General features: G+C 44.0%; 1 protein-coding gene across 1 annotated transcript in view; it reads left to right on the top strand.

The window, feature by feature from the left end:
- Positions 1–25,987, top strand: part of LOC146370116 (kinesin heavy chain-like) — a 53,351-nt gene extending 27,364 nt beyond the window's left edge. Inside the window, exons 22-26 of the mRNA XM_084908880.1 lie at positions 2,499–2,570; positions 2,915–3,019; positions 14,413–14,629; positions 14,719–14,871; positions 22,652–25,987. Of these exons, the coding sequence (XP_084765006.1) occupies positions 2,499–2,570; positions 2,915–3,019; positions 14,413–14,629; positions 14,719–14,864 (540 nt within the window). The 3' untranslated portion in view covers positions 14,865–14,871; positions 22,652–25,987. The remainder of the gene's footprint in view (positions 1–2,498; positions 2,571–2,914; positions 3,020–14,412; positions 14,630–14,718; positions 14,872–22,651) is intronic.
- Positions 25,988–27,905: the final 1,918 nt, after the last annotated feature.

Raw genomic sequence — 27,905 nt, 5'->3', positions numbered from 1 at the left:
TGAGAAAGAAAAAAGAGAAAACAAGCAAAAAAAGAGAGCAATATAATAAACAACATCATCGCGACGATCTATGTGAATATAACAGTAAATATTAAATATTAAACATTATTGTGCAGCACGTAAGATCGACAGCGCACAGTGTGCTTTGAGGTAGGAGCCAAAAAGGGTGTAGTTTGTGGGTGTGAGCACCCGTGTGTACACCTGTGAGCGCGCTTGTATTTAACAGGTTCCTTCATGTAATGATCTGCTAGAGGGTGTGGGGGGGCCACAGCCTCGTCCTCCAGGGCTTGAAGCAGGTATGGAGGAGATCCAGGCTCCAGACATCCAGAGGCCCTCAGAGCACAAGACACTAAGGAAGACCAACAGAGGGGCAGCCGTGCCACTGTCCCAGAAAGAGCTGAGGAGAGTCCCAGATGAGGGGTCACTTAGCAGCCGCGGAGCAGAAGCCAGGGGGGGTTGCAGTGACGTACCCGTGAGCTCCGCCGGCAGCCAGCTGCGCCTGAGTGACCGAGCCCCAGGCCGAGAGGCCGAGGGCACCCCACCTCCGAAGTGGCCCGAGCGAGCCCCAGGCTCCAGGCCCCGACAAGCAGCCACCAAGGAGTGAGCCGGTGTGTACCTGGACGCCCATCCCCGGACACAAAGACCCACCAACGCACCGATGTCTGAGGGCGTCTGCCACTGGCAGGGGATGTGGTGGGGGGGAGATAGGCCTCCATACCTTGGAGGGCCTGAGATGTGCCCTCTCATATGCAATTACTCAACACTCAACCAACATGGAGACAGACACAAAGAGACACTGTACACACAATCACACTCCCCAAGCGTACTCTAAGAACCGGGTCTAGGTACCCTTGCCCCTGGAGGGGGAAACTGCACCCAGACCCAGGTGGTGTTACCCTTTTCCCTGGGGTGGAGAGAAGCAGACCGCCCCGACTCCGCAGCAGTAGGGAGGCCCCTGGCAACAGAGAATGGGGGGGGGGGCAGATTGAGAGGTGGGCAACGACGCCAGGGGTGAGGTTGTACACCCTGCTGGTCTTCTGGATGCCGTGTAGCGTGCCCGCCCCCAAGGTCCTATATGTATGTGTTATGAGAGTGTGAGTAATGTGAATGTCTAAGTTGTGGGATAAAATTAAGGCACAGGCGGCCAGAAGGGGACAGAGGGGGGGATGCCTCCCCTGACCCCTGGTGACACACCTTTACCCAAAGGCCCTGCATGTGTGGGTGATTGTGGTGGAGCGGGAAGAGGGAGGCAGCTGGAGATGGGGAGGGAAGGAAGGGAGGGGCAAGTGGCCCCACCCTGTGCAGAGTCACCGTCACTGGGGCACACAGTGATGGTTTTTAGTGTGGTTTGGAGCGTCGTAGTTGGGGATGGTAGGCAGAGACCAGCATAATACAGATGTGGTCGGAGAGGCTGAGGTGGGGGCGGGGTACTGCTCTGTATGCATCTCGCATGTTGGTATAAACATGGTCCAGCGTGTTATTTCCCCGTGTCGGTATGGTGACATGCTGATAAAACCTTGGTAAGATGTCTGTCAGGTTTAAGTGGTTAAAATTCCCAGCCACTACCTAAAAACCTTCCAGGTGCTTATTCTGAAGTGAGCTGATGTGATGGTGTAGCTCCTTCAGTGCGTTGTTAGCATTAGCATGCGGTGCTATGCAGGCTGCTATGACAAAAATCTCCAAAAACTGAGAAGGTGAATAGAATGGGAGACATTTCACAGTCATGAGTTCTACATCCTGAATTGAATTGTTTGAAGCCTAATCTTAAAAGTAGAGATAGTGTCTGTCTCCTGAATCCAAACTGGAAGCTGGTTCCACAGAAGAGGGGCCTGAAAACTGAAGGCTCTGCCTCCCATTCTACTTTTAAATACTCTAGGAACAACAACTAGGCCTGCAGTGTGAGAGCGAAGTGCTCTAATAGGGTGATATGGTACTACAAGGTCATTAAGATAAGATGGGGCCTGATTATTTAAGACCTTGTATGTGAGGAGCAGGATTTTGAATTCAAAATGGCAGCCACAGATGAAAAACCATCTCAGTCAGCACACCTCAGGGGTGTGTCCTGAGCTCGCTGCTGTTTAGACTGTTTACACATGACTGTACAGTCAGATCCAGCACCATTGTGGTTTCCAGATGACATGTCAGTGCTCGGTCCCATCAGTTACGGTGTTTAGTCCGTTTACAGAAAGGACATGAAGCAGCTTGAAGTCAGGTGTAGATCCAAAAGTCACAATCAATGTGGACAAAATGAAAGAGAGTGATTTCAGGAGGCCCGGCAAAGATCACCACACAGACCTCACCACAAATGGTGCTGCTGTGGAGAGGGTGAGTAGTGTTTAGTTCCTGGGTATACTTTTGTTAAATGTCTGAAAGTCTACTCTTCACTCACATGCTGGATTCTTGGTTTCCTCTGTGATGATGTACAGAAGCAAAATGATAAAGTCCAAAATCTCTTACTGCTGATGTGAGACCAGCTGAGTCTCTGTTTCCTCCAACAGGCCAAAGAGCTGCAGATGCTCAACGACCTTCGCAAACTCTTCATCGACGACATCGGAGCTCGAATCAAGAATGTAAGAATAAAAAGTAGCTTTACTTTGAGATTCAGAGCAGCAGAGCTTTGATTCGTCACACAATCGCTGATGTCACTTCCTGCTTTGAATGCTGTCGCTGCTCCAGGTTTACAATAAGCTCATTTATCATTTTCCAGCTTATTTACATTCAAATTTAATAAAGTTTAAAGAGTACCATTGCGAAATTGCATTTCCACTGATGTTAACCTAACTGATCTGCCTCAGTCCATTTTGTGAGGAGTTTTAGGGATCATTGTGTGTGTGTGTGTGTGTGTGTGTGTGTGTGTGTGTGTGTGTGTGTGTCTGTCCAGTGATAAAGTCTCATGTGTTATTGTCATGATCAGAGTTCAGAGAATGACAGCGATGAGGCTGGTGGCAGTTTGGCTCAGAGACAGAGGATCATCTTCTTAGAAAATAACTTGGAGCAGCTCAGCAGGGTCCACAAGCAGGTGAGTGATTCTCACCTAGTCTCTAAGCCCTACCCACAGAGTCACCCTCAACTGGTGTCTCCCCCATTGGAAGTTTGTGCTTCAGTTTTTAAAACCAGGATCTTTAGTGTGGGTCTGTCATTGATAGGTCACTCTGTGATTGGATGTTTGCTGATGTTGTTTGTTGGCAATTATTTCTTGAAATATGACAGAGTACAGCTCCTGCAGTGAAGCTTGTGTCTCCAGCTGTGATCCTCTGTGTGACCATGTGAATGAGAAGCAGTCTCTCAGGTATAATAGTGCATAAAAGCCTAAGAATTTAGACGTGTAGACAGTGTAGAAGCTTCCAGGTGAAGGGACACTAAGTCCTATGATAAGGTGGAGACTTAAGCAGTGATGGGAATAACGGCATGTGATTACAAGTAACGCCGTTAGTTTTTTCAGTAACGACTAATCTAACTAATTACTATTTCTATCGTAACGCAGTTACCGTTACTAACAAGAAAATGCGGTGGCGTTACTATTTTTCAACAAACAGACAGTTGAAGCTGTGTTCAGTTGACCACATCTTATATCAGTTGCATGGAAATAGCTGTAAGTAATGTGGGCGCTACAGCTTTCAGCAGCTCCGCACGTTCCCGCTGACAGCAATCACTTTCTGCCTGATGATCACTTTTTCTCACAACACCTGCAGATAAGGGTGCAAAACAATCGCATGAGTGCTGCTGTTTGACTGAGGAAGAATAAAGTAGTCGTGGTAAGCCAATCACATGACCACTTAAAGACAAAGCAACAAGGTGATATATACCCAGAGGTGGGTCGAGTATCCAAAAATTGTACTCAAGTAAGAGTAGCATTACTTTAAAATATTATTACTCAAGTAAAAGTGAAAAGTAGTCTTCAAAAATGTTACTCAAGTAAGAGTAAAAAAGTACTTGGTGAAAAGACTACTCAAGTAGCGAGTAACTGTTTGAAATGTCTGATTTATTTTATAAATAAATGCTATCAGACAAACAAAAATAAATAAATATACAAATTTTAGTATTTTCAACAGGAATATATGTAAAAAGATCAACAAAAATTTTTCCAGATTTCAGTTTTTCACAACATAAAGCTTTTTTCACCAATACCTACAGTAAATAATATAAACATATAAACAGTGCAAACAATTTCCAGTGACAAGATATGCTGTAAACTTTATATTCATCTTTGCTCCAAATGGCACAGCAGCCTCAGAGAAAACAGAGCGAGGCATCTTCAACATATGTTCATACAAGGCAGCTCAGTTTACCATAAATTGTATGGGTGTGCATTAGGGGTGCAACGATACTCGTATCGATATTGAACCGTTCGATACAGTGCTTTCGGTACGCATATGTATCGAACAATACAAAATTTTTTAATTTATTTTATCAACTGTGGAGGTAAGCATCAACGACACAGAGCTCTCAGTTCTCACTCCTTTGTTCGTCTCCAACATCAACTGCGCATATCGCGCCACAAAACACAGGAACACACTTCCTATACACTGGGTGTGAGTGGAGCCCTCTAGTGGTCCACCACACAACACCCAGCAGAACTAGTCCAGGACCCGGGGCTTAAGCAAACGGCCGGAACGGCTGAACCGGGGGGGTGGGGAACTGACAGAGGGCAACCCAGCCCGGGAGCGAGGCTGGCACTGGCGGTCAGAAAAAGCTGCAGACGACTCGGACTCCGTTGATTTTGGGTCGCTCCTGGGGGGAAAAAAACAGAATCCATCAGCCCGGTGGCAGGTGGGCGGCTGCGGCGAGGGGCCTGGGCCGGGACCAATTCAATTCAATTCAATTTTATTTATATAGCGCCAAATCACAACAAAAGTCGCCTCAAGGCGCTTCATACATACAGAGAAAAACCCAACAATCACCTGATCCTCTTGCATAACATGTGCAGGCTTAAGTCTGTCAACAGAGACAACCTCCTGCCGACCGCCAAAGTCCAAAATGAAATGTTTGTTGCCTCGTTTAAGAACCCTGTATGGCCCGTCATATGGTGGACGCAGCGGAGTCCTATGGGCATCGTGCCTGACAAAAACGAAACGAGCAGAGTCCAACGAACTCGGAACAGGCAGGCAGTGGTGCAAAGGACCAGGAACAGGAAATGAGTCACTTGGGGGGCGAAAAGGCAACAAAGAGGTATCGAAACATGGGGGAGGGCTCTCAAGTAAGAATTCCCCGGGGACCCGTAGAGGCTGGCCGAGGACCAGTTCAGCCAGGGAAACCCCGAGGTCTTCTTTAACCGCGCTACGCAATCCCAGCAAAACCCATGGAAGACGGTCGACCCAGTCGCCACTTGTTAAGGAAGCCCGGAGCGCGGCCTTAAGTGACCGGTGAAACCGTTCGCACATCCCGTTAGCTTGCGGGTGGTATGCTGTGGTGCGGTGGACCTTGACCCCCAGGCCGTCAGCCATAGCAGACCAAAGCTCAGAAACAAACTGGGGGCCCGTGTCCGAGGTAATGTCAGCAGGGGGACCGAAACGTGAAACCCACGTTGAAAAAAATGCCCTGGCCACCGTCACCGCTGTCGTGGACGCCAGGGGTACTGCCTCCGGCCACCTGGTTGTGCGGTCCACCACAGTCAAAAGGTGCGTGAAACCCTGTGACTGCGGCAAGGGACCAACCAGGTCCACATGAACGTGATCGAAACGCCTACCCGGGACACGGAAAGGTTCGAGGGGTGCCTGTGTGTGCCGGTGGATTTTCGAGCGTTGGCATGGGATACAAACCGCCGCCCGAGGGCCCGGCCAAACAAACCTGGCGCTGACCAGCTTGACCGAGGCCCGGACGCCGGGATGAGAGAGGGCATGCACCGAGTCAAAAACACGACGACGCCATGAAAGGGGAACCACCGGGCGGGGGCGGCCGGTGGAAACGTCGCAAAGAAGGTGCGGACCGCCGTCCCACACCGGGGTGTCCTCCAGCACGAGGCCCGTTTTTGTTGACTGAAGGGCAAGGACGTCCGGGTCAGCACGTTGCTCGGCGGCCATGGCAGCGTAGTCGACGCCGACATACACCGGAGAAACCAACACACGTGGGAGACAGTCAGCGACGTGATTGGACTTACCAGCCACATGCTGAATGTCTGTGGTAAACTCTGAAATGGGTGCCAACTGGTGCTGCTGGCGTGCGCTCCATGGGTCAGAGACCTTGGACATCGTAAACGTCAAAGGTTTGTGGTCAACGTACGCAGTAAAGTTGCGACCCTCGAGGAAAAAACGAAAATGTTGTGTCGCGAGGTGCAGGGCCAGCAACTCCCTGTCAAAAACGGTCTGCCACGTCGGACGCGTCGGTGGTCAACGCGATCTCCGCCGACGGAAGCGGGTGGGCCAGCAGGGCGGCGTCAGCCAGCGCGGACTTGGCTGCGGAAAACGCATGGACTCGTTCCGGCAGCCAGTCAACCGGATCTTTGGCTGTCTTACCTTTTAAGGCAGCATAGAGTGGCTGTAGCAGGTGGGCAGCTCTGGGGAGAAAGCGGTTGTAAAAATTTATCATCCCCAAGAACTCCTGCAACGCCTTCACCGACGTGGGACGCGGAAAAGCCGAAACGGCCTGGACTCTGTCGGGCAACGGAACCACACCTTCAGCGGAAATGCGGTGCCCGAGGAAATCCAGAACAGGCAACCCAAACTGGCACTTGGAAGGGTTGATGATCAGGCCGTGCGCTGCCAAACGCTGGAAAACCTGGCGCAGATGGGACTCGTGCTGGCTCGCTGAGCAGCTGGCCACCAATATATCGTCCAGATAAACAAAAACGAACGGCAACCCACGCAAAACGGAGTCCATCAGCCGCTGAAAGGTCTGGGCGGCACCTTTCAGGCCAAACGGCATGCGCAAAAACTCGAACAAGCCGAAGGGGGTAATGACAGCGGTTTTAGGAACGTCTTCGACACGCACGGGAACTTGGTGATACCCCCGCAGCAAGTCAATTTTAGAAAAAATCGACGTTCCGGCGAGATTGGCAGAAAAATCCTGAATGTGGGGGATGGGGTAACGGTCATTCTCCGTGGCATTATTTAAACGGCGGAAATCTCCGCATGGCCGCCACTGACCATCCGATTTGGGCACCATGTGAAGCGGAGAGGCCCATGCACTGTTCGAACGCTGTACAATGCTGTACAAAGTTATGACAAATCAGACTATAAGGCAAAAAGAAAGTGCAGCTTTATGGTTTCATGGACAAAAGAATTTCTGTGGCTGCAATATGACAAGCTAAATAACCAGGGCTGCACATAAGTGGTCCGCAGGTGCGCATTCGCTGTCAAAATAAAAAACGCGCACAAGAAGTTGCAACGCGTGTTTGCGTACATAAGCTTTTCAGGAGGAGGACAGACATTTGTTTAGAACTCTTAAAGATGTCGAAGAAGCTCCTTTAAGCAATTACTGTGATGTTCCTCCACCTCCAAAGAAATGTCAGAAGGAGTCCGAACCACAAAAGAAGCGCGTATTCTCGAAAAAGTATTTGCTGGAGGTGAGCTGGCTTCAAACAAATGATGAACGCACAGAGATGTGGTGCGGAATGTGCCGTGAAAATTTAATAAATGACAAATTAAAAAGGCATGAACATTTTTTTTTTTTTTTTTTTTTTTGTATCGAAAAAATATCGAACCGTGACACCAAAGTATCGAACCGAACCATGAATTTTGTGTATCGTTGCACCCCTAGTGTGCATCTATTTCTGCATATTTAGCAAAAATGTGCCATTTCTTCACTCAGTGAGGTGATGGTTAAGCTTCAGCAGCAGTTTGCTCTCAAGGTTCTTTCTGTGAAGCTGTAACTGTTTAGCAGTGAACAGGAGTCCTGCATGACTAAGAAGGCCTTCACAAGCTCCAGATGCAGGAAGAGCTGTATTGATTTTGATTGACAGCTTCTTGATGTGAGGAACGCCATGCAATAGATCCACACCTCCAGTGAATGGACATGAAAGGTACCTCTCCAGCTCCCCTGCTTCTGGCTTTCCTGACCCCATGGATCCATCATCTTAGTCGGTTAGGCTGCTGTTTGTGCTGGCCTCATCCAGCTCTGTGTCTAGGTGATGTCTGATGAAGTGGAGACCTGTGGAAAGATGTATGGTTTTCAAAAGAATTAGGTCTGGTCATTATAGTGCTGTATACACTGCCAAGCTGCAGATGTTTGGCAAGAAGATTTGATCACACTGGAGATGTTTTTTACTAACTCTTGTAGAAAAACAAAATCTTGTCATTCATATCCCGCACAAACAGTTTGCAATGAATTCCAGATTAGGTTTAAAATAAGAATGCGTGCAAGGCTAAGCAGTGCTAGCCAATAGGTCCTCCTGTTTGGCTGTTACTCTGGGGAAAGACGAGAAAGACGGTGATGGAAGCGTGACTGGAGCTGCGATGTAGCCTATATAATATTTATATTGTACGAACGTGATAATTATGTATATTGTAATAACGTGATATTATATTGTTCAAACGTGAAAGGTATATTGTTAGAACAATATACCTTTCTATTTTTCTTTTGCCCCGGTGGCAGCTCTACGCTTCCGTATCCGAGGCTTTTCAATGTGGCCTCACAAAATTATCACGACTACAACAACCACGAAAAGAGTTGGATGGACATTGCTGCTCAATCACAGCTGCCTGGTCAATGTTTTTCATTAGTAATTTAGCAAAGTTGACAGTGGTGGTGTGAGTGTGTGTGTGTGTGTGTGTCTGTAAGACAGAGAGAGGGAGAGCGAGGGACAGATTTTGTATGATAAGCTTCATGTTATGGACGCACAGTTTGAGCACTCAGGTCGCATCAGAGCATCAGGCCGTATAGTGTGAGACCCTGCATCGTGACCTATGAACTTCTAACCCCTGAGATTCAATTGTACAGTTTGAGCAGGAGCGGAATAACGTGACTGAAAAAAATCGCAGTGTTTGCCCAGCTTAATGCAGACTGTTTAAACTCAACAAGCTGCTGTTTCACATAATAAACCCTGTCAGCCGCAGTATTGCCTTCTGTTTTAACAGTTAAAGCAGTAGAGACGAGCTGTTTGCATGTGCGTGGAACTCTAGCGTCATTAACCAGGCTAGTTGTTAGCTTATAGCTCACGCTAGCTAACCAGCGAGCAGTTAAAAGGACAGCTAAAGCTGCACAAAACACCCACAAACTTATCTCACTACAACGTAGCGCCGAAAATATGACTCGCAGCTTGAGCTCGACACAGCTGCTGTAACATAAGACTGACATCCAGCTAACCACAGCTAAAAAGATATTTAGAGAAAACTTACCGTTTCCTCAGGTTACATGAGTTGAGTTTTTTCACGCTGAAAAGTTGGTTTGTTTTGGCTCTCACTGAAGACACCGACACTGACGACATAGCTGTTCTTTTGTGCTGCTTTTAAGCGAAACATTCTTTGTATGTGAGGCCAAGGCTGTTCATCCTCTTCAGCTCTAGCGTAGACAATTGGCTCTGCGATGTTTTCATGTTTCTTCTTTCCGTGTGTCCACTACTTTGAAACGCTTGGGCCGCTCTGCCCGCCACAGTTTCAAACTGGTCATGACTGCATGGCCACATCTGATTGGTAAAAAAGTTACCGGAAACTCCACTGGCAGCATGTTATCTAATGTGTTAAACTAATTAGTTTTTAAAAAGTAACGAGTCGAATTTTGCAAATGTAGCGGAGTAAAAGTACAGTTTCTTCTTCACAAATGTACTCAAGTAAAAGTAAAAAGTATCTTGCAAAAAGGTACTTTAGAAGTACATGTTTTTTCAAAAACTTAAGTAAATGTAACTGAGTAAATAGGGTTAGGGTTAACCCTAACCCTACCCACCTCTGTATATACCAGTTTTTAAATTGTGCTGATATGCCACGTAAAACCAGACTCATGATAAACAATATATACGCGTGTTTTTTCCTCAATAGTTTCGTCACATTCACTGTCTAAGGACAGCGCTAGCAAGCACTCTCTGCTTATGAGCAAAACCCCCCCCCCCCCAAAAAAAACCCAAAACAGGGGAAGTTTTAGGAGTGACGGCGAGAGAGAGAGAGAGAGAGAGACAGCAGAAAAAGAGGGAGAGAGAGAGAGTTTTAAGATGTGAGAGATTTGTGACGTTTAGCGTGTTTGGAGTGTGTAGTTAATGTGTTGTCGTGTGTAGTTAGTGTGTAGTGTTGTGGATAGTTTTGTGTTGTGTGTCAGAACAATGAGGCGACTGCTGTCTCCAGGTAGAAACAGGAGTGATACACCTGCTGCTGTCAGACCTGCAGGTATCAGGCTGTTAGGTTCTCCTTTATAGTGGACAGAAATTATTTTTTTTGGAGTGGCACAAATAATTTGTGGCATCTTATTGAAGAACACCTGATTGTTCTGTAAATAGTTTGAAATGGTTATTTAAAAAAGGTAAAAGGTAAATGGCTGCAAATAACTTTGGAAAACTTGTGCATATGATTTTAAAATTGACAATTTATATTTGCATTTAAAGTTATGAAATATGATTCATTAAACATGTTTTTGGTTGTCACAGTAAAAAATTTAACTTTTTCTACTCGGATTGTATGTTTTTTGTCTGATTTTAGATCAATTGTGTTAATACAGTCTGTCAAAATGAAAACATAACTGTAAATTCAGACACGTGAGGTTGTGCTGAAAAGGATGATACCAAACAAGGCAATGTAAATAGTTTTTAAAGGTGAAATGTGGAGGAAACATCAGAAGTAGTTAAAAATGGCCAATTATACCCTGGACCCCAGAGGGTTAAACATTTTTTTTTAAAAGTAACGCAATAGTTACTTGTCAAGTCAAGTCAAGTTGGCTTTATTGTCACTTCAACCATATACAGTTAGTACACAGTGAAGCGAAACAACGTTCCTCCAGGACCAAGGTGCTACATGCAACATAAATTTACAACATAAATTAACAGAAAACACTAAACTAGCTAACTAAGAGGCCTAGTTAGCTGGCTAGCAGAGACAAGACAGACTGACCTAACATAAATTACAACATAAATTAACAAAAACTAACTATCTAAGGAAGACTTTTTTTTTTTTCTTTTTTTTTTTTGTTAACAGACAGCAGACAACAAAGTGCACGTGCAAATGTGCAAACAAGAGCAACAAAGTGACAGTGTGACAAAAAAACACAACGTAACATAATAATAAGGTTTTGTGATGATAAGTTGAGGTAGTGGGGGAACAGTAAACATTCCTTAGTGTAGCAGCAAAAATTAGGAAGTAAAGAAGTTAGTGCAAAAAGTCCAGTAATAATGTAGTGCAAAAAGTCCAGTAATAATGTAGTGCAAAAGAGCATTTACAGGTTGGTGTGTACGATAGTTTGGTGGTGTAGGTCAGTGTGTTTGCGCTTGTGTTGATTAGTCAGTCCAGTCTCAATGTTTTGAGGTAGTTGAGTTAAGCTGAGTGATTGTGTGTGTGTGTGTGTGTGTGTGTGTGTGTGTGTGTGTGCGCGCGTGTGTGTTTATCAGTCCAGTCCCTTTTTGCTGAGGAGACGGATGGCTTGTGGAAAAAAGCTGTTGCACAGTCTGGATGTGTGTGCCCGAATGCTTCGGTACCTTTTTCCAGATGGCAAGAGTGTGTGAGAGGGGTGTGTCCGATCAGCCACAATGCTGGTGGCTTTGCGAATGCAGCGTGTGGTGTAGATGTCCTCAATAGAGGGGAGAGAGACCCCGATGATCTTCTCTGCTGTTCCCACTATCCGCTGTAGGGTCTTGCGGTCCGATATGGCACAGTTCCCAAACCAGACAGTGATGCAGCCGCTCAGGATGCTCTCGATAGTTTCTCTATAGAAGGTGGTCAGGATCGGTGGTGGAAGCTGGGCCTTTCTCAGTCTTCTCAGAAAGAAGAGACGCTGTTGGGCTTTCTTGTGCAGGGAGCTGGTGTTGAGGGACCAGCCGAGGTCCTTCTCCAGGTGGACGCCCAGGAATTTGGTGCTGTCGACGATCTCCACAGAGGAGCCGTTGATGCTCAGCGGTGAATGGTCGCCTCGTGTCCTCCTAAAGTCAACTAGGGCTGCCACAAACGATTATTTTGATAATCGACTAGTCACCGATTATTTTTGCGATTAGTCGACTAATCAGATCATGCATCCATTGGACGTAAAACGTACAGCTTACTGCACCAGCATTCATCTGCTCTTATATAACTATCATTAGCTTACAGTTTTAAGTGTTTAAGGTATGTGCTAACTAAAAATAAAGACAAGATGATACTTTATTAAATTTGGATGAAATTTGCAGATTGTTTCGGTGAAGTTTAATAAACTCCTTGCTATCTAAAATATAACAGGACACCGGAGTATATTCTCGAGCATCTCACATTTCTGATAATCAGTTGTCTGCTTGACGTTTATTCAGCTGTGCAAAAACTATAACTTTAATCTCAGCCAAGCCGATTTACTCAGGAACAAATAACAAAATATCATTTTTAAGTTATCTAAGTGCCTTATATATATTTAACTCGAGTAGCGAAAGACGGCGGTGGGTTTGAAAACGATTTGCCGGGAGTCCGGTGTTCTCACGGGATCTAGTTAGCCTTGCCCCCAGCGAGCTATCGAGCTAGTGGGTAACAGACGTCTCCGAAAACGTCGGAGCGCTTTTGAAAATATGTGGTGTCTTGATAAACTGAGCAGATATTTGAGGTTTACACAGCTACATTCTCGCCTGAAAATATGTTAAACGTTTATTTTGTGACCCAGAAAGAATAATAAGAGTAATATTAAAACTAACTAGCTGCCGCCATTGTTGGAAACTGAGCTGGGCTGCGCTATGAATTCTGGGACACAGCTTCTTCTTCTTCGGGGTTTAACAGCAGCTGGCATCCTTGTACATGCAGTGCTGCCATCTTCTGTCTCGTTCGTTATTACACTCTTAAATCCTACTACTTATTCCTGCGTCTGTTGTGATCTTACAAAGCTTTAAAGGACGCGTCGACTATTAAATCAGTCATCGACGATTTTGATAGTCGACGTAATCGTGACTAGTCGACTAATCGTAGCAGCCCTAAAGTCAACAACCATCTCTTTTGTCTTGTCAACATTCAGAGACAGGTTGTTGTCTTTACACCAGTCCGTTAGCCTCTGCACTTCCTCTCTGTACGCTGACTCGTCGTTCTTGCTAATGAGACCCACCACGGTCGTGTCATCAGCGAACTTAATGATGTGATTTGAACTGTGTGTTGCTACACAGTCATGAGTCAGCAGTGTGAACAGCAGAGGACTGAGCACACAGCCTTGTGGGGCCCCAGTGCTCAGTGTGGTGGTGCTGGAGGTGCAGTTCCCGATCCGTACTGACTAAGGCCTTCCGGTCAGAAAGTCCAGGATCCAGTTGCAGAGGGAGGTGTTCAGGCCCAACAGGCTCAGCTTTCCGATCAGTTGTTGGGGGATGATCGTGTTGAATGCTGAGTTGAAATCTATGTACAGCATTCGAACGTGTGAGTCCTTCTTGTCCAAGTGTGTGAGGGCAAGATGGAGTGCAGTGGAGATGGCGTCGTCCGTTGAGCGGTTATGGCGGTACGCAAATTGCAGTGGGTCCAGTGAGGGGGGCAGCAGGGTCTTGATGTGTCTCATGACGAGCCGCTCGAAGCACTTCATGATGGTGGGTGTAAGTGCAACAGGACGGTAGTCGTTGAGACAGGACACAGAAGACTTCTTGGGCACGGGGACGATGGTGGTGGCCTTGAAGCACGTGGGAACGACGGCACTGCTCAGAGAGATGTTGAAGATGTCGGTGAGAACATCTGCCAGCTGTTCAGCACATACTCTGAGCACTCTGCCTGGGATGTTGTCTGGTCCAGCAGCTTTACGTGGGGTGACTTCCAAGTAATTAATTACTTTTAGAATCTTGTAACTCAGTTACTTTTTTGAAGAAGTAACTAGTAACTATAATTAATTACTTTTTCAAATTAACTTGCCCAACACTGCACTTGGGACCGCTTGAGACAAAACAACATCTGGCGTCTCAGTCAGGGTTGCTTTCACGGCCACTAAGACAACAGGCTGTTAGGTGAAAGGTGAGAGAATAGGGAAAAGCACTTAGTACATGTTTAGCAGAGTTTGTAGGTGCTGCTCCCCTGGATTGGACAAGGCGGACTGCTGAGAGGCTGGGACCAGCCTGGGGCACCGACGAAGGGAGAATTAAGTGTAAACTATGATTTCTCCCCATCAATTTTAATCAATCAGGCAGATGCACAGTCTCATATAAAACTTTGTATACTGATAAGTTGAGGAACTCTGATCTGCAACTTTATAGCCTGTGGTCTTCTGAACAAAAGGGATCCATGTACATGATAACATGTAATCATTCATCGCCTGCTTTAATAAATAATAATTAAAGAAAGAAGTGTTTTACTGGGGATTCCTCAAGGTGGATAAACAAACACGCTTTCAAGTCACATAACTGACAGTAGCTGTTTCCTCCAGCTGGTTCGGGATAACGCTGAGCTCCGCTGTGAGCTGCCCAAATTGGAGAAACGTCTCCGGGCGACAGCGGAGCGAGTGAAAGCTCTGGAAACTGCTCTGAAAAATGCAAAAGAGTCAGCCGTGAGGGATCGCAAACGCTACCAACAGGAAGTTGACCGCATCAAAGAGGCTGTGCGGTCCAAAAACCTGTTCAGGAAAGGACACTCGGCTCAGATCGGTGAGAAGATAACTTAAAACAGGCCAAGTCTGATATGTGATAGGCTGTTTGTCTTTACCTAAACTCACCTGTTACCTGCATTCATATAGCCAAGCCAATAAGAGCCGGTCATCAGCACCATCAGAATCCGTCCTTCTCCCATGCTATCCGACCTACCGTCAGAGGAGGGGGTGCAGGGTCCAGCCCCCGACACCAACCTCAGCAACATCTCCACCAGAGCAGCAGCAGCAAGTAGGCTCCAGGTGAGTCACACCTCAGAAACCATGGCACACAACTACAAAGCTTCAGCCACAACTTTATTTCTGTCAGCACTGCTTGTCAAACCGATCTGTTTTATTACAGCTCATTAAATAAAATGCTTGGGAGCTTTTCTACTGTATATTTGAGTGGAGGAAAACAGGATAAAAGACATGCTGTGGGAGAGAGCCAGAGATTAATAATAACTAATGATTAAATGCAGAGAGGTGTATAAACACATAGTGAGTGAAAAAGCTGACTGAAGAAGAAACACCCAGTGCATCATGGGAATCCCCCAGCAGCCTACACCCACATAGCAAGCAGGTCTGGCCCGGATCTGGTATCAAGCCGGGACTGCTGGTTGACTTCTGGCATGGTAAGTGGTATGTCATCCAGATGTGGGCCAGGCCTGGCGTAGATGCCACTGTTTATGTTCCTATTTTCCTTTTTTAGTTAGAAGACCCAAATGCCATGTTGCAATTAGAGATGGCACGATACCGATACCGATATCATAAATTTGGATATCTGTGCCCCCTTTTCCCTGTTAATGCCCTATCGGCCCCCCTGGCTAAACTTTCCTAGATCCGCCCCTGCACAGTTACAGGTCAGCTACGTAGAAAACGATCCTGGTGTAGAAAGTAATATTAAATACATTCTAACAACAGCTTATCAAGGTTAAACGTGCTGCTGTTGTTCAGCCGCTGGTTTCCTCTTTCTGGTGCAAAGTGGGCCAAAAACAAAGAGCGACAGAAAAGCCGATCAGCTGATCATTGATCAGTTTCATGATTGAAGTAGCAGCAGGAGAGAGAGAGAGGCAGTCGCTCCATATATCGGTTGTTAAGCTTAACGCAGGAATGCTTTACAAACATTCAGAGATGAACTTACACACTTGCTTTACTTCTCTCTGGGATAACTTCCTTGGAGATGAAATGCCGGATTGCTAGCGAGGCTACAAATACACACAGCCGCTCTATCACCTGACGCATACTGCTGCGACGTGCTACGGTTATGAGCCGAGTTACGTCATGTCGCAAGTTTTGTGAGGTGTTTTTTTGATATTTAATGGATCGGATTACATTTTTTATTTCCCTCCGATATCCGATCCAGTAATTTACGTCAGTATCGGACCGATACGTAATATCGGATCGGTCCATCTCTAGTTGCAATACTATACTGCTATGGTAGCCAACGTTTCAAATGCAGGTTTGTGAGTGTACACTTTATCCAAAACCTAGTGACGGTTTACTCAACTTAGCCAGTGGGTGGCTGTAGCTCAGGAGGTAGAGCAGGTCACCTACTGATCAGAAGGTTAGTGTTTCGATCCCTGGCTCCTCCAGTCTGCATGTCAAGAGTCTGAATGTGTATGAATGTAGTTAGGAAGCACTCAGTTTAGAGAAAGTGTGTGGGTGGGTGAATGTGGCCTGTTGTATAGAGCACTTTAAGTAATCCGGGAGAGTAGAAAAGCGCTATACAAGAATCAGTCCGTTCACTGTCTGAACAGAGTTTAGTCATGTGACTTTAGCACTATTATGTTCCGGCACATGTTGTTATTACATGGCTTGATTAAGGTACACATAAAGCTGACACCTGGACCACCAAAGGGCCATCATTCTTTGCGGTATGTGGGCCATGTGTGGGCCAGATCGGGGCCATACCAATTTTGCTATGTGGGCACCTATTGCAGCATAAGCAGAGATAGTGTCTGTCTCCTGAATCCAAACTGGAAGCTGGTTCCACAGAAGAGGGGCCTGAAAACTGAAGGCTCTGCCTCCCATTCTACTTTTAAATACTCTAGGAACAACAAGTAGGCCTGCAGTGTGAGAGCGAAGTGCTCTAATAGGGTGATATGGTACTACAAGGTCATTGAGATAAGATGGGGCCTGATTATTTAAGACCTTGTATGTGAGGAGCAGGATTTTGAATTCAATTCTGGATGTAACAGGAAGCCAATGAAGGGAAGCCAATACAGGAGAAATCTGCTCTCTTTCTAGTCCCTGTCAGGACTCTTGCTGCAGCATTTTGGATCAACTGAAGGCTTTTCAGGGAGTTTTTAGGACTTCCTTGCTGCACTTCCGGGTTCGGAACTGTTAGGAGATGCTTGCGGCATCTCCTCACAGGGATGGTAGCAGTGGGCAATTTGAGGGCGTACTCGCGGGGACTCAAGATGGCGCCGGTGTGTATGGCAAGCCGTCCTCGTCCGCGTCTGTGCCTCTGCTTTTTACATTCCCTACCCCTTTTACTGGACCTTGGCATAGTACTCGTTATTTTTTTGGTTTTATGCTCATGCTCATTTTGTGCACTAATAACCTACGACAGACAAACGCTTTTAAATCTCCAATTCTCTTACTCTCATTGCTCGGATCCATATTGGAACCGGAGCAGTGTTGGGGAGTAACAGAATACATGTACCGCGTTACGTATTTAAAACACAAAATATGAGTAACTGTATCCGTTACAGTTACCGTTTAAAAAGGTGGTATTTAGAATACAGTTACTTTGTTGAAATAAATGGATTACACAGGGGTATTTTCCTGTTTCATATTATCGCGGGTCAGGACTGTTTAGGTTTTGTTTGTTTTGTTGTTCCAGGCGGCAGCGTTACGGTTGCCATGGTTACAGGGTAACGCTCTCTCTCTCTGTGTTTCCTGGGTGAGAGAGTGCCTTTTTGTTGTTGTTGTGCTAAGCTAATAGGCAGAATGCTACAGGCATCGCCCTAAAGAATGTAGCCTCATGGGCAGTGTAGTCCGTGCTGCAGGGAGAATGGACTGCCATACTCGTTATGTGTCTGTGAGCGAGGAGGGAGAAAAAGGAGAGTAGAAAAGTACGAGTTGTCATCGAGCAGAAACAGGAGCTGGAAGCATATATTATTATAGCATATATAGCATATAATAATAACCACTGCAGCCAAACAGAGAGCCTGACGAGCCCAGTTGTAAGTAAGCTATTAAGACTTGACTGTACGCTGTGTTCGTGTTTTCCTCTGAAACAATAAGTTCCGTTGGAGCAGCCTTTCAACGCCTCTCTCTGTCTAAAACTTGACCCAGAGAACAAAGTAAAGCTGGTTTTCGGCTACGAGCCCAACACGGAACCCGACGTATTAGCCAGACGTCCCTTTACTACGGTTCAGAGCCGCGGACCTTCAGTAACAGTAATAAATCACACAGCAATAGTACATTCATGTAGTTGTAAACAGCATGATAATATATTAAGTAATCCAAAGTATTCAGAATACGTTACTCTCATTGAGTAACGTAATAGAATACGTTACAAAATACATTTTGGGGCATGTATTCTGTAATCTGTAGTGAAATACATTTTAAATGTAACCTTCCCAACACTGAACCTGGGTGACGCCACCCTGTTACGGCTAGACTCCTCCACCAGTATTTCCTGCCTACCCCTTCCCAACCTGCACAAGAAACGTTACAGGAAACGGGGTAAAAGGAGTGGTCTTCGCGTCCGCCTCAAGGCTTACCTTAAAGCAAGGGCTACGGATTATCCAAATACTGGCCAGGATAGTCTACGCTTTCTCCCCTCCTCCGGAGACCGCTTTGATGCTAAATTGCTTAGCTATCGTGGATCTGCCCCGCTGGATTACAAGCCTACCCAGCCCTTCCAGTGGCATGCCTCCCTGTTCGGTCCTGGATTACGTCCTCCAGATGTGGCGTCCATCACAGCAACCTAAGCATTCTGTGATGGGCTACCAGTGGTGACCTAGCTCCCTGGACACGGATGGCTTTAGTAAATATCAGGTGACTGGCAAACAAGACCTTTCTTTTAAATGACTTTTTCCTCGCTTCTGGACTGGACGTTTTACTCCTAACGGAGACCTGGATTTGCCCCGGTGAGTCCATCCCCTTCTCTGAGCTTCTCCCCCCAGAATGTGCCTTTTTTAGCTCACCGAGGCTCACTGGCAGAGGTGGTGGCCCCTCCCCTACCTACCCCAGCTTTGAAGCTCAGCTACTGGAGATGGCTGACTCTTAGGCTACAACACACAGAGTAGCCAATCGCCTGCCTAAATACAATAAGACTTTTATCTCTGAATTTGCCGACCTTGTAGGATCTGTTCTTTTTAAACATGGCTGTGTTCTTATTACTGGCGATTTTAATATACACGTCTGCTGTAGGGACGACCCGTTAGCTAAAGACTTTCTTGCATTAACTGACTCTTTTAACCTCGTTCAGTGGGTAAATGAACCTACCCATGCTAAGGGCCACACCCTTGACTCGGTCTTTTCCTATGGCTTGAACATTCACATCAAGGATGTAAACAATGTGGGGATCTCTGACCACTCCCCAGTCATGTTGACTTAGATAATACTGCACTGCACCCTGAGTTCCTGCTTTACCTGTAGTTAATGCTGAAACTGTGGCAAATCTTTCTGTGTCTTTCCTGAATTCTGCGTCCAGTACTTTTGATTGTTCTGCCTCTCATATGGTTGAAGACTTTGCAAACACCTTGTTATCCATATGCTTCTCTATCCTTGACACTGTTGCACCTATTAAAATGAAGCGCCCTACAACCTTTTCCCAATGCTGGTTAAACGACTCTACGCACGGCTTACGACGTGTCTGCCGCTGTGATGAGAGAAGGTGGAAAAAAGATAAACTCCAGGTATCCTGTGAAATCTTACGTGCTAGCTGCTCAAAATTTCAAACTGCTGCTAAATTGGCCAAAGTGGCTTTCTTATCAAAAATGATCCTGGCTAATGGTCACAACTCCCGAACGCTATTTAAAATTTTTAATTCGGTGGTCAATCACATGCATGCATCACATGCCGTAGTCCAGCCTGTTCTTAAAAAAAGGAACCTTGATTATAATGATTATGTTAATTGCAGGCCGAGCTCCCGTTCCTGTCTAAAATTCTCGAGAGGATAGTTTTTTCACAACTCCTGTCGTATTTGGATGCGAATGACATTATTGATAAATTCCAGTCTGCCTTTAAACCATGTCATAGCACCGAAACAGCTTTGCTTAGAGTCCTAAATGATCTTCTAATTGCTGATACTGGATGCGCTGCGGTCCTACCCATATGGAAAAGATATATATAAATCTTATAAAGTTTGTATCTGTCTTGTGTGAAACTTGTATGAAAAGCATACAAGAGTGAAAACACATATAAGATCCCTTGAAAAATTATATAATGAAACTTGTATGTTTTGGATACTTACTAAAACAATATATGAAAGTAATGAGAAAGTGGCCACTTTCATGAGTAAATCATATAAGTTTTTACTATTTCTTGTCCATATGGGTAGTTCTATTGGATTTATCCTCGGCTTTTGACATGGTCGATCACAGCATGTTGTTAGCGAGGCTTGAGCATAATAATAATAATGGATTGGATTTATATAGCGCTTTTCAAGGCACCCAAAGCACTTTACAATGCCAGTATTCATTCACTCTCGCATTCACACACTGGTGGAGGCAAGCTACAGTTGTAGCCACAGCTGCCCTGGGGCAGACTGACAGAAGCGAGGCTGCCATATCGCGCCATCGGCCCCTCTGGCCATCACCAGTAGGCGGTAGGGTAAAGTGTCTTGCCCAAGAACACAACGACCAGGACAGAGAGCCCGGGGATCGAACCGGCAACCTTCCGGTTACAGATGCGCTTCCCAACCCCCTGAGCCACGGTCGCCCTGCATACTGTCTCTGCACTGCTTTCAAGAGTGCATGTGTCAGGTCAAAGAGTGGCTCTTAGGAAACTCTTATCTTGTCAAGGCTCTGAAGCCAGATGCATGGAGACATGGAGAGAAAAACATAGGATGACGTAGGGAGATAACACAGACGAACCGGCAACAGGCAGGATAACACACAGGGCTTAAATACACACAGCAGTAATCAAGGGATGGGAGTCAGGAGAGGAACACACATGGGAAAAATCAGAGCTGATGAGACAGGGGAGACGTAAATTGAACACACTCACATGAGACAAAGACCTTCAAAGTAAAACAGGAAACTCACACACGCAAAGACACAGACTCAGGGACGCGGGCTTAACACAGACCTGACTACAATAGAGGGGATACACAGAACCAAAACGTAAGAATTAACAAAGATACATCAAGAAATCAAAGATTAACAATACAGAACAGAAAACACTGGGTCACAGACCCAGGACCGTGACATATCTTAAATGATAATAAAACTGAAATCGTTGTATTTGATAGTAATATTCCTCGCGGACAATTTCACGATGCCTTTGGCTCCCTTGCCAGCTCCCTCTCTGACACTGTTAGCAATTAATAAACAAGTGTCCGCTGTAGTTAGATCTAGTTTCTACCAACTGCGTGTAATTTCTAAGGCTAGGCATTATGTTCTGCATAAGGACCTGGAAAAGCTTGTTCACGCCTTTGTGACCTTGTGGAACTGGGAGGTTTGAATCTATTACCCCTGTTCTAGCTGAGCTGCACTGGCTACCCATTAAATACCGCATCCAATTTAAAATACTGCCGCTTACTTTTAAAATTATCAACAACACAGACCGTGTGTTTGCCTTGGCTGCACCACATTTATGGAATAACCTTCCTATTGTTATCTGCGCGTCTGACTCTATCCAATCATTTAAATCACGGTTAAAAACCTATTTATTTAACCTTGCCTTTCCTGCTTGTTAATGCCTGTATCTGATCCCTAGACTTACTCTATTTTACCTTTTATACGTATCTTTTGTGGTTTTGTGCTTTTAACATGTTTTACTTGATATGCATTTTATGCCATTCCTGTGTATTAGTAACACTGACCTGTTAGCATACTTGGTATTTTGTTATGGTCCTATAATATTTATAATATTTCTGTCTTATTTTCTGTCTGTTATGTGAAGCACTTTGGTATACCATTGGTTTTTAAATGTGCTCTATAAATAAAGTTGTATTGTATTCTTTTGTTAGAGGATCTTCAGGTAGAGTTTTAAATCTCACATTGATATTCCAGAAGAGCGTAGCGGGTGTATGAGAGTCTTTGTATCTTTCACACACATGTTGTGTAATACAGGGGCAGAATCAATAGAAAAGCAAACAAAAAACAAAATAATGCACCTGTTTTAGGAGCCGAAGTAGCACGCTGCCATCACATCAATCCAAGATTAATTGGATTCCTCACAGTGTTATTGGAGGCCAAGGTAACGCCATTTAAAGTATCTGGTTAGATATCATGTTTTTAAGGTTTTTAGAAAACCCTGATGGACTAATCCCAGGCTATCGAGACTAGCAATTGGGACATGGAATGTCACTTCACTGGTGGGGATAGGTAACGACAGGCCAAGAGGATCATGGGTCAGGCAGTAGCTGAAGCAAAAACCTGGGTTTAGGTGGAATTCGGAGAGGCTGTGCTGAAAGCCTTTTTAATTCTACTGACATGTCATCTGTATGAAAAAGCAGAGTCTGTGTACAAGGGGGGGCGAATTGTCCATCACCGGGAGTGAGGCCACTTAAACAACTCCATGGTTGCAGAACTCCTGGGGTGGAAGAAGTTTGGCCTAAGTTCCTGAAGGCTCTGGATGCTGTAGAGCTGTTTTGGTGGTTCCCATCTTTGCCCTCCCAGGAAAGTCTATGCCAGGGTGCTGGGAAAGAGAGCACATATCTACATGGATATTAAAGTCACTCGCTATGATTATTTTATCTACACTGATAAAAAGTCTGAGAAAACTGAATAGGAACAAACCCTTTCTCCCGGGTCAGAGTATGTTTAATATTTAATGTTGAAACCCTGAATTAACTGTTTAATCAGTCAGTTTGTTAACTTCTTTCTGAGTCATTTTTTTTAATCACTCCCATTCTTCACAGGTAGCAGATGACTCTGGATCAGTTTCCTTTTCTGTGGATCTTTGGACTCTCCTGTTTTCACCACTCTGCCTATACTGGAACCACACCCCACAATGTTCTGCCTTAACAGCCATTCCACCTTAAACAATCCACCTTAACAGCCTTGCCAGCTTAACAAACATTCCACCCTAACGCAGGTGCTCTCTCTGACTGTTTTCTGAATTTTTGTTTTTGTTCTTTATTCTCAAACAATCAAATATCTTCAAAGAATTACCGCTAAGAAAAGTTAGTATCTTTTTTTTTTTTTTTTAACTAAATGCCTTTTTTAGATTTTTGGGTCTCTGTTGCCTTTATTACACAGCACAGTGGAGAAAGAGAGGAAGGATGCAGCAAAGGCTCTCGGATCAGTTCTGCCTGGTCGCTGCGTCTGGTTGCCTTTAGCTGTGAGCTAAACCTGAGTCTGAATCTGAGTCTGTAAACCTGTCAGTGTTTACTCATCATGTTTATGGCATTCAACTCTCAGATTTAAAGTAAACAGATTTTTCACAGAGGTGCAGAATTCCTCGTTTGAAATTAAATTAAAAAAGAGTTTATTATAATCTTTAAAAAGTGTTATTCTCCAAACCTAGGGGTAATCTGGAAATGCTGCTCCCTGATTCCAACTCCACCCAAGGACAAAAACTTTTAGCAGTCTAAACTCTACGCAGCCGTTTGTTGACTTCGGCAGTGAGCCACGCCAAAATAAAGGTCCCTAATGTTCCCTGCCCAATATGAAAGTCAAACAACAGATACATTTCTAACCCAAGGTCCTACTCAAACAAGAGAAAACAGATTTCAACAGAAAAGGCTTCTCATTCATATCAGGCTGCTGCCGTGTTTAACATATAGTGAAAGAATACTCCAGGTTGTCTAATTGACAAAACTATTAATAACTATTTACAAAGAGCTTGATTAGGTCTCACAACGCCACACACACAAGTTCACTCACTTTACTCACTAATGAACTTTTTGACTCAGGAGTTTCACACAGAGAACACTCAAAAGTTACCATCAGAAACACACAGCTTGTTGTCCAGTCTGGGAACAGGTATCCAAGCAAACAACTCGGCTGTCAAGATATACCCACACAGGACCCTGGGAGGGAGGAGAGAGAAAAACCCACACCCACATTCTCTGGTGGGAGGGGTCACACAAATAAAAACACACATAACAATGATACTAAAATCAGTCAGGGCTCTAGACTAACTTTTTGCCACAGTTGCCTGGTGCACCTAACGTTTTTTCCTTAGGTGCACCAGCACCTGTCAACACAAAGTTCTTTATTTGGAGCACATTTCTACAAGAAAGACAAGTTACTGAAAAAATGTGTTTAAAGTGCTTCACTGAGCTGAAATTTAAACTTAAAACATCTCAAGATATATTCAATAAAAAGAAAATGTAAATTAAAAAGACCTCAAAGTGTCTGACAGGCTTCAAAATGAACATCTCAGTATCTGAACAGCTTTATATCTTATGGACCCTCCTCCATTACAGTCACATGGCCCTCAGATGGTCAACTCCTGTAATCTGGCCTTTTCCCCCTTTTTTCCCATGTGTCTGTGATGACACCTGTAACCTGGGCACACGTGACATCATTACTGTACATGGGGTTTACCTTCAAGACATTTTTCTTGTGAAGAATTATTTTGGACTTGAACTTAGTGAACGGAACATCTTCTTTGGGAATATCGTAGGCAATGTTAAACTTAATCATCACATCGGCCTCCTGTGACGACCTGTTTGCTGCCGCTGAAAGGTGTGGGGAGAAGCCAGTGCATTTATCGCAGCATAAAATGTGTTTTCTGAATGCACTGCTTTTTCAGCGTTTCTTTTTGAAACGTATTAGCTGCAGTCACAAATGCAGTATTGCCGGCCACAGTTTCTCCACACTCACTGCAGTAAATGCAGTGCATCATGTTGTCAGCTTTACTGTATCTTAGCCAGGGAAACTGGTCAAGCCGCTCTCTTCCCAACGTATACACTTTACGCTTTTACTGTCAGTGGGCTCTGAGTCCATCGTATGTGGCTCATTATCTGATGCCGTCTCTGGACCAGTGTTAGACATAACCTGAGAGGTTGATGGCTCCGTGTCAGAGCACTCGCTATGAATTTCAGAGGGATCAGGCCTTAACAAAACAGTTATCAATCGTTCTTTTCATCTTTTCTCATTACCCACAACTACAGCCACTTCTATCGGGTCTAGGCTGCTCACCTCTGTCTATCTGCCTGCACCTTCAAATGTAAACACACATAGGCCTACATCTGGACCATGACCAATCAGAGAGCTCCTGCCCCTCACTATCTCTGATTGGTTTAGACCACGATACAGGCATAATGTGTGATGTTTTCTTTACTTGAATGACTGGTTGCACCGGTGCGACCTAGGATTCTTTTAGTCACACCACTGAGAAGTTAGGTCGCATGTCACACTCTAGAGCCTTGTTTATGTTGATGCATTAAAAACCTCAAATCTTTTTTTTTTTTTAATGAAACAAATGTTTCTCACATTTTTTTTTTCATTTTGAAATAAAATTTTCAAAGTGTTACAACTTTTGATTATATGAGTTTAAAAATTACAGCTATCCTCTCACAAACTTTCTCTTTCATTCAAACCATAAATATGATTGCAGCTTTAAAAGATGCTGCTAGAGGAATAAAATTCAGGAAATTCCAGGAACATGATCGAAAGTTTTTCTTTCTTTTTTTTTTTTTTTAAATGAATTTAAAACTTGTTTTCCTGACGACAGTGTTGGATTGCAGATATTGATTGTGTGTTTTTAATGTGTTTATTACTGAAATGTAATTTAAGGAGTTTATTTTACTGTTTATTTATTAGCTTAAAGTGAAAAATGTGTATGTTACTTTTGTCATCCAGCTGGAAATGATCATGTGTCAGTGTGTTTGTGCGTGTGTTTGTGTTGTGGTTGTTGTTGTGAATCTGCAGTAAGTTTACAGAGCGGCGAGGCTGATGAATGACAGCTTCAAAGTGACACGATCAGCTGATGGCAGATGTTGTGAACAGGAAGTTAGTGACATGATGTCAGCCAATCAGAACATCATGTTTTCTGCAGTGTTTGTGGTCACTTTACATCTCCAACATTGTATTGAAAGCAAACTAAAGCACATCTGTTTGTAAGTGTTTATTGATGTATTGGTAATGTTTACGTGTTGCTAATGAAAGTGTTTATCATAACTATGTTCATAATGTGCTGTAAGAACAAAGTGATACTGAAGTGATTCACAGGTTGTTGTAAAGACATCGAACATCACGTGTTTCTGAACATGTCAAATAAAGTGAAAAATTGAGTGTTTATCTGACATCAGGAATAGTGTTTACTTAATCATTTATTTAAACACTGGAAAAATTTGAGATCGGATGATTAAACTGATAAATGGGCCAACTATTTTTCATATACAGGTCAGTGATGTATCTGGCTTAAGTAGTTAAGCTCGTGATTAATTATAACAGCTGTAATCGGGTTTATGTGAACTATTGGCATCGTTATTTATTTATGTTATATTTTGCACTCTGTTTTTGTTGAGATGGTGTACGCATCTTCAACACATTTGCTATTTTAACTGTCTTAAGGAGTGGAATGTCCCTTCTATTTTTTTTTTCTGTTTCTTGTAAAAAAATCTAATAAAATTCAAGTCTTAAAAAAACACTGGAAAAATTCTAGAATAACATTTATAAAACAGACTTTTAATCAGCCTCTCATGAACTGCCACTTTACCGTGACACTTTGGGGGTATCCAAATTCATGGGCTACATCCTCCTGAGGCCACATTTGTTGGCCGACATGCCGAAGGCTGTCCAAATTGGTAGACTCCTCCAAATGCAGCCGACAAATGCGTCCTCCTTTTCTCTAAATTTGAAGGATGGGTCGGGTGTGTCCTTCGTGGCCTACCATATCCCAGAATTCATAGCGCGGCCCAGCCAATTCCAGTTTCCAACAATGGCGGCCGCTACTAAGTTTTTAATATTACTCTTATTATTCTTTCTGGGTCACAAAATAAACTTTTAACATGTTATAAGGTGAGAAAGTAGCTGTGTAAACTTCAAATATCTGCTCGGTTTATCAAGACATCGCATATTTGTAAAAGTGCTCTGACGTTTTCAGAGACCCACTAGCTCGATAGCTGACCGGGGCGACAACAGCAAACTCCCTGCACATCGTTTTCACATCCCCGCGGTCTTTGGCTACTCAGGTTAAACATGATATATAAGTCACTCAGATAACTTAAAAATGTTATTGTTTGGCTTTTTCAGTATTTTATTTGTTCCTGAGTAAATCGGTTTGGCTGAGATTAAAGTTACAGTTTTCACACAGCTGAATAAACGTCAAACAGAAAACTGATTAAACAGAAGTGTGAGACAGTCAAGAGTTTACTCCAGTGTCCTGTTATATTTTAGATAGCAAGGAACAGACGGCTGAGCTTAGTAAATTTTAATCAGCGAATTCTCTAAAATATATTTATCAATAGGAACGAGTCAAATAAACTTGAGATGTACCTTCAGTATCTTCGTCTCTCACAAGATGTGCAACCTTTAAAATCTCAAATAATTTTTAGAACGTTTAATTTCTGTTCAGTTAAAATATCTTAACATACAAACATGAACTAGTGGAAACTTATGCTGTTTACAGGAATTTAAAATCACCTCTTTTTCTATTCTTATTAAATAAATTTTTGTCGCTGTAGTCTGATGTGTTCAGACCACAAGACAGAACCTTTAAAAACTTCGGTTCAGTACCTCCGGGCAGAATTCATTGATTAATTGTCAAACTCACAAACACACATCAAACTCTTTGTGCTGACAGATTTACCCCTTCCGGGCTGAATTATTCACACATGAACATATTTTCCGTTATATTCACTCATTTTAACTTTTGACACACAAATTATTGTCTGAATCCAGTTTGTTTTCTGTTTTCTGCTGTAGATTTTTTTAAATGCGTCAGTTCTCACTAAAGTTGGATGTTTATGATGTTGACTTCAGGCTCTATTGTTTCTTTTTAGTCAATATTTATACTGCAAGACTGTCTAGAAACAAACACACTAATCATACAAATCATCTTATTTACTCACCAACATTCAATAACTTTAAAATAATCTTCAGCAATATTTTACCAATAATATGACAGGGTTTGTTTGAGATGTTCATGTGAAGCCTTGAGTAGTGTGAATGCTATATTTGAAATAAAAAAAAAAACATTACTAAGATTCTGTTTTATAA

The sequence above is a fragment of the Perissodus microlepis genome, chromosome 16, assembly GCF_051167445.1.
Source record: "Perissodus microlepis isolate ML-2025 ecotype Zambia chromosome 16, ASM5116744v1, whole genome shotgun sequence".
Lineage (NCBI taxonomy): Eukaryota > Metazoa > Chordata > Actinopteri > Cichliformes > Cichlidae > Perissodus > Perissodus microlepis.
This window is presented reverse-complemented; position numbering and strand designations above follow the sequence as displayed.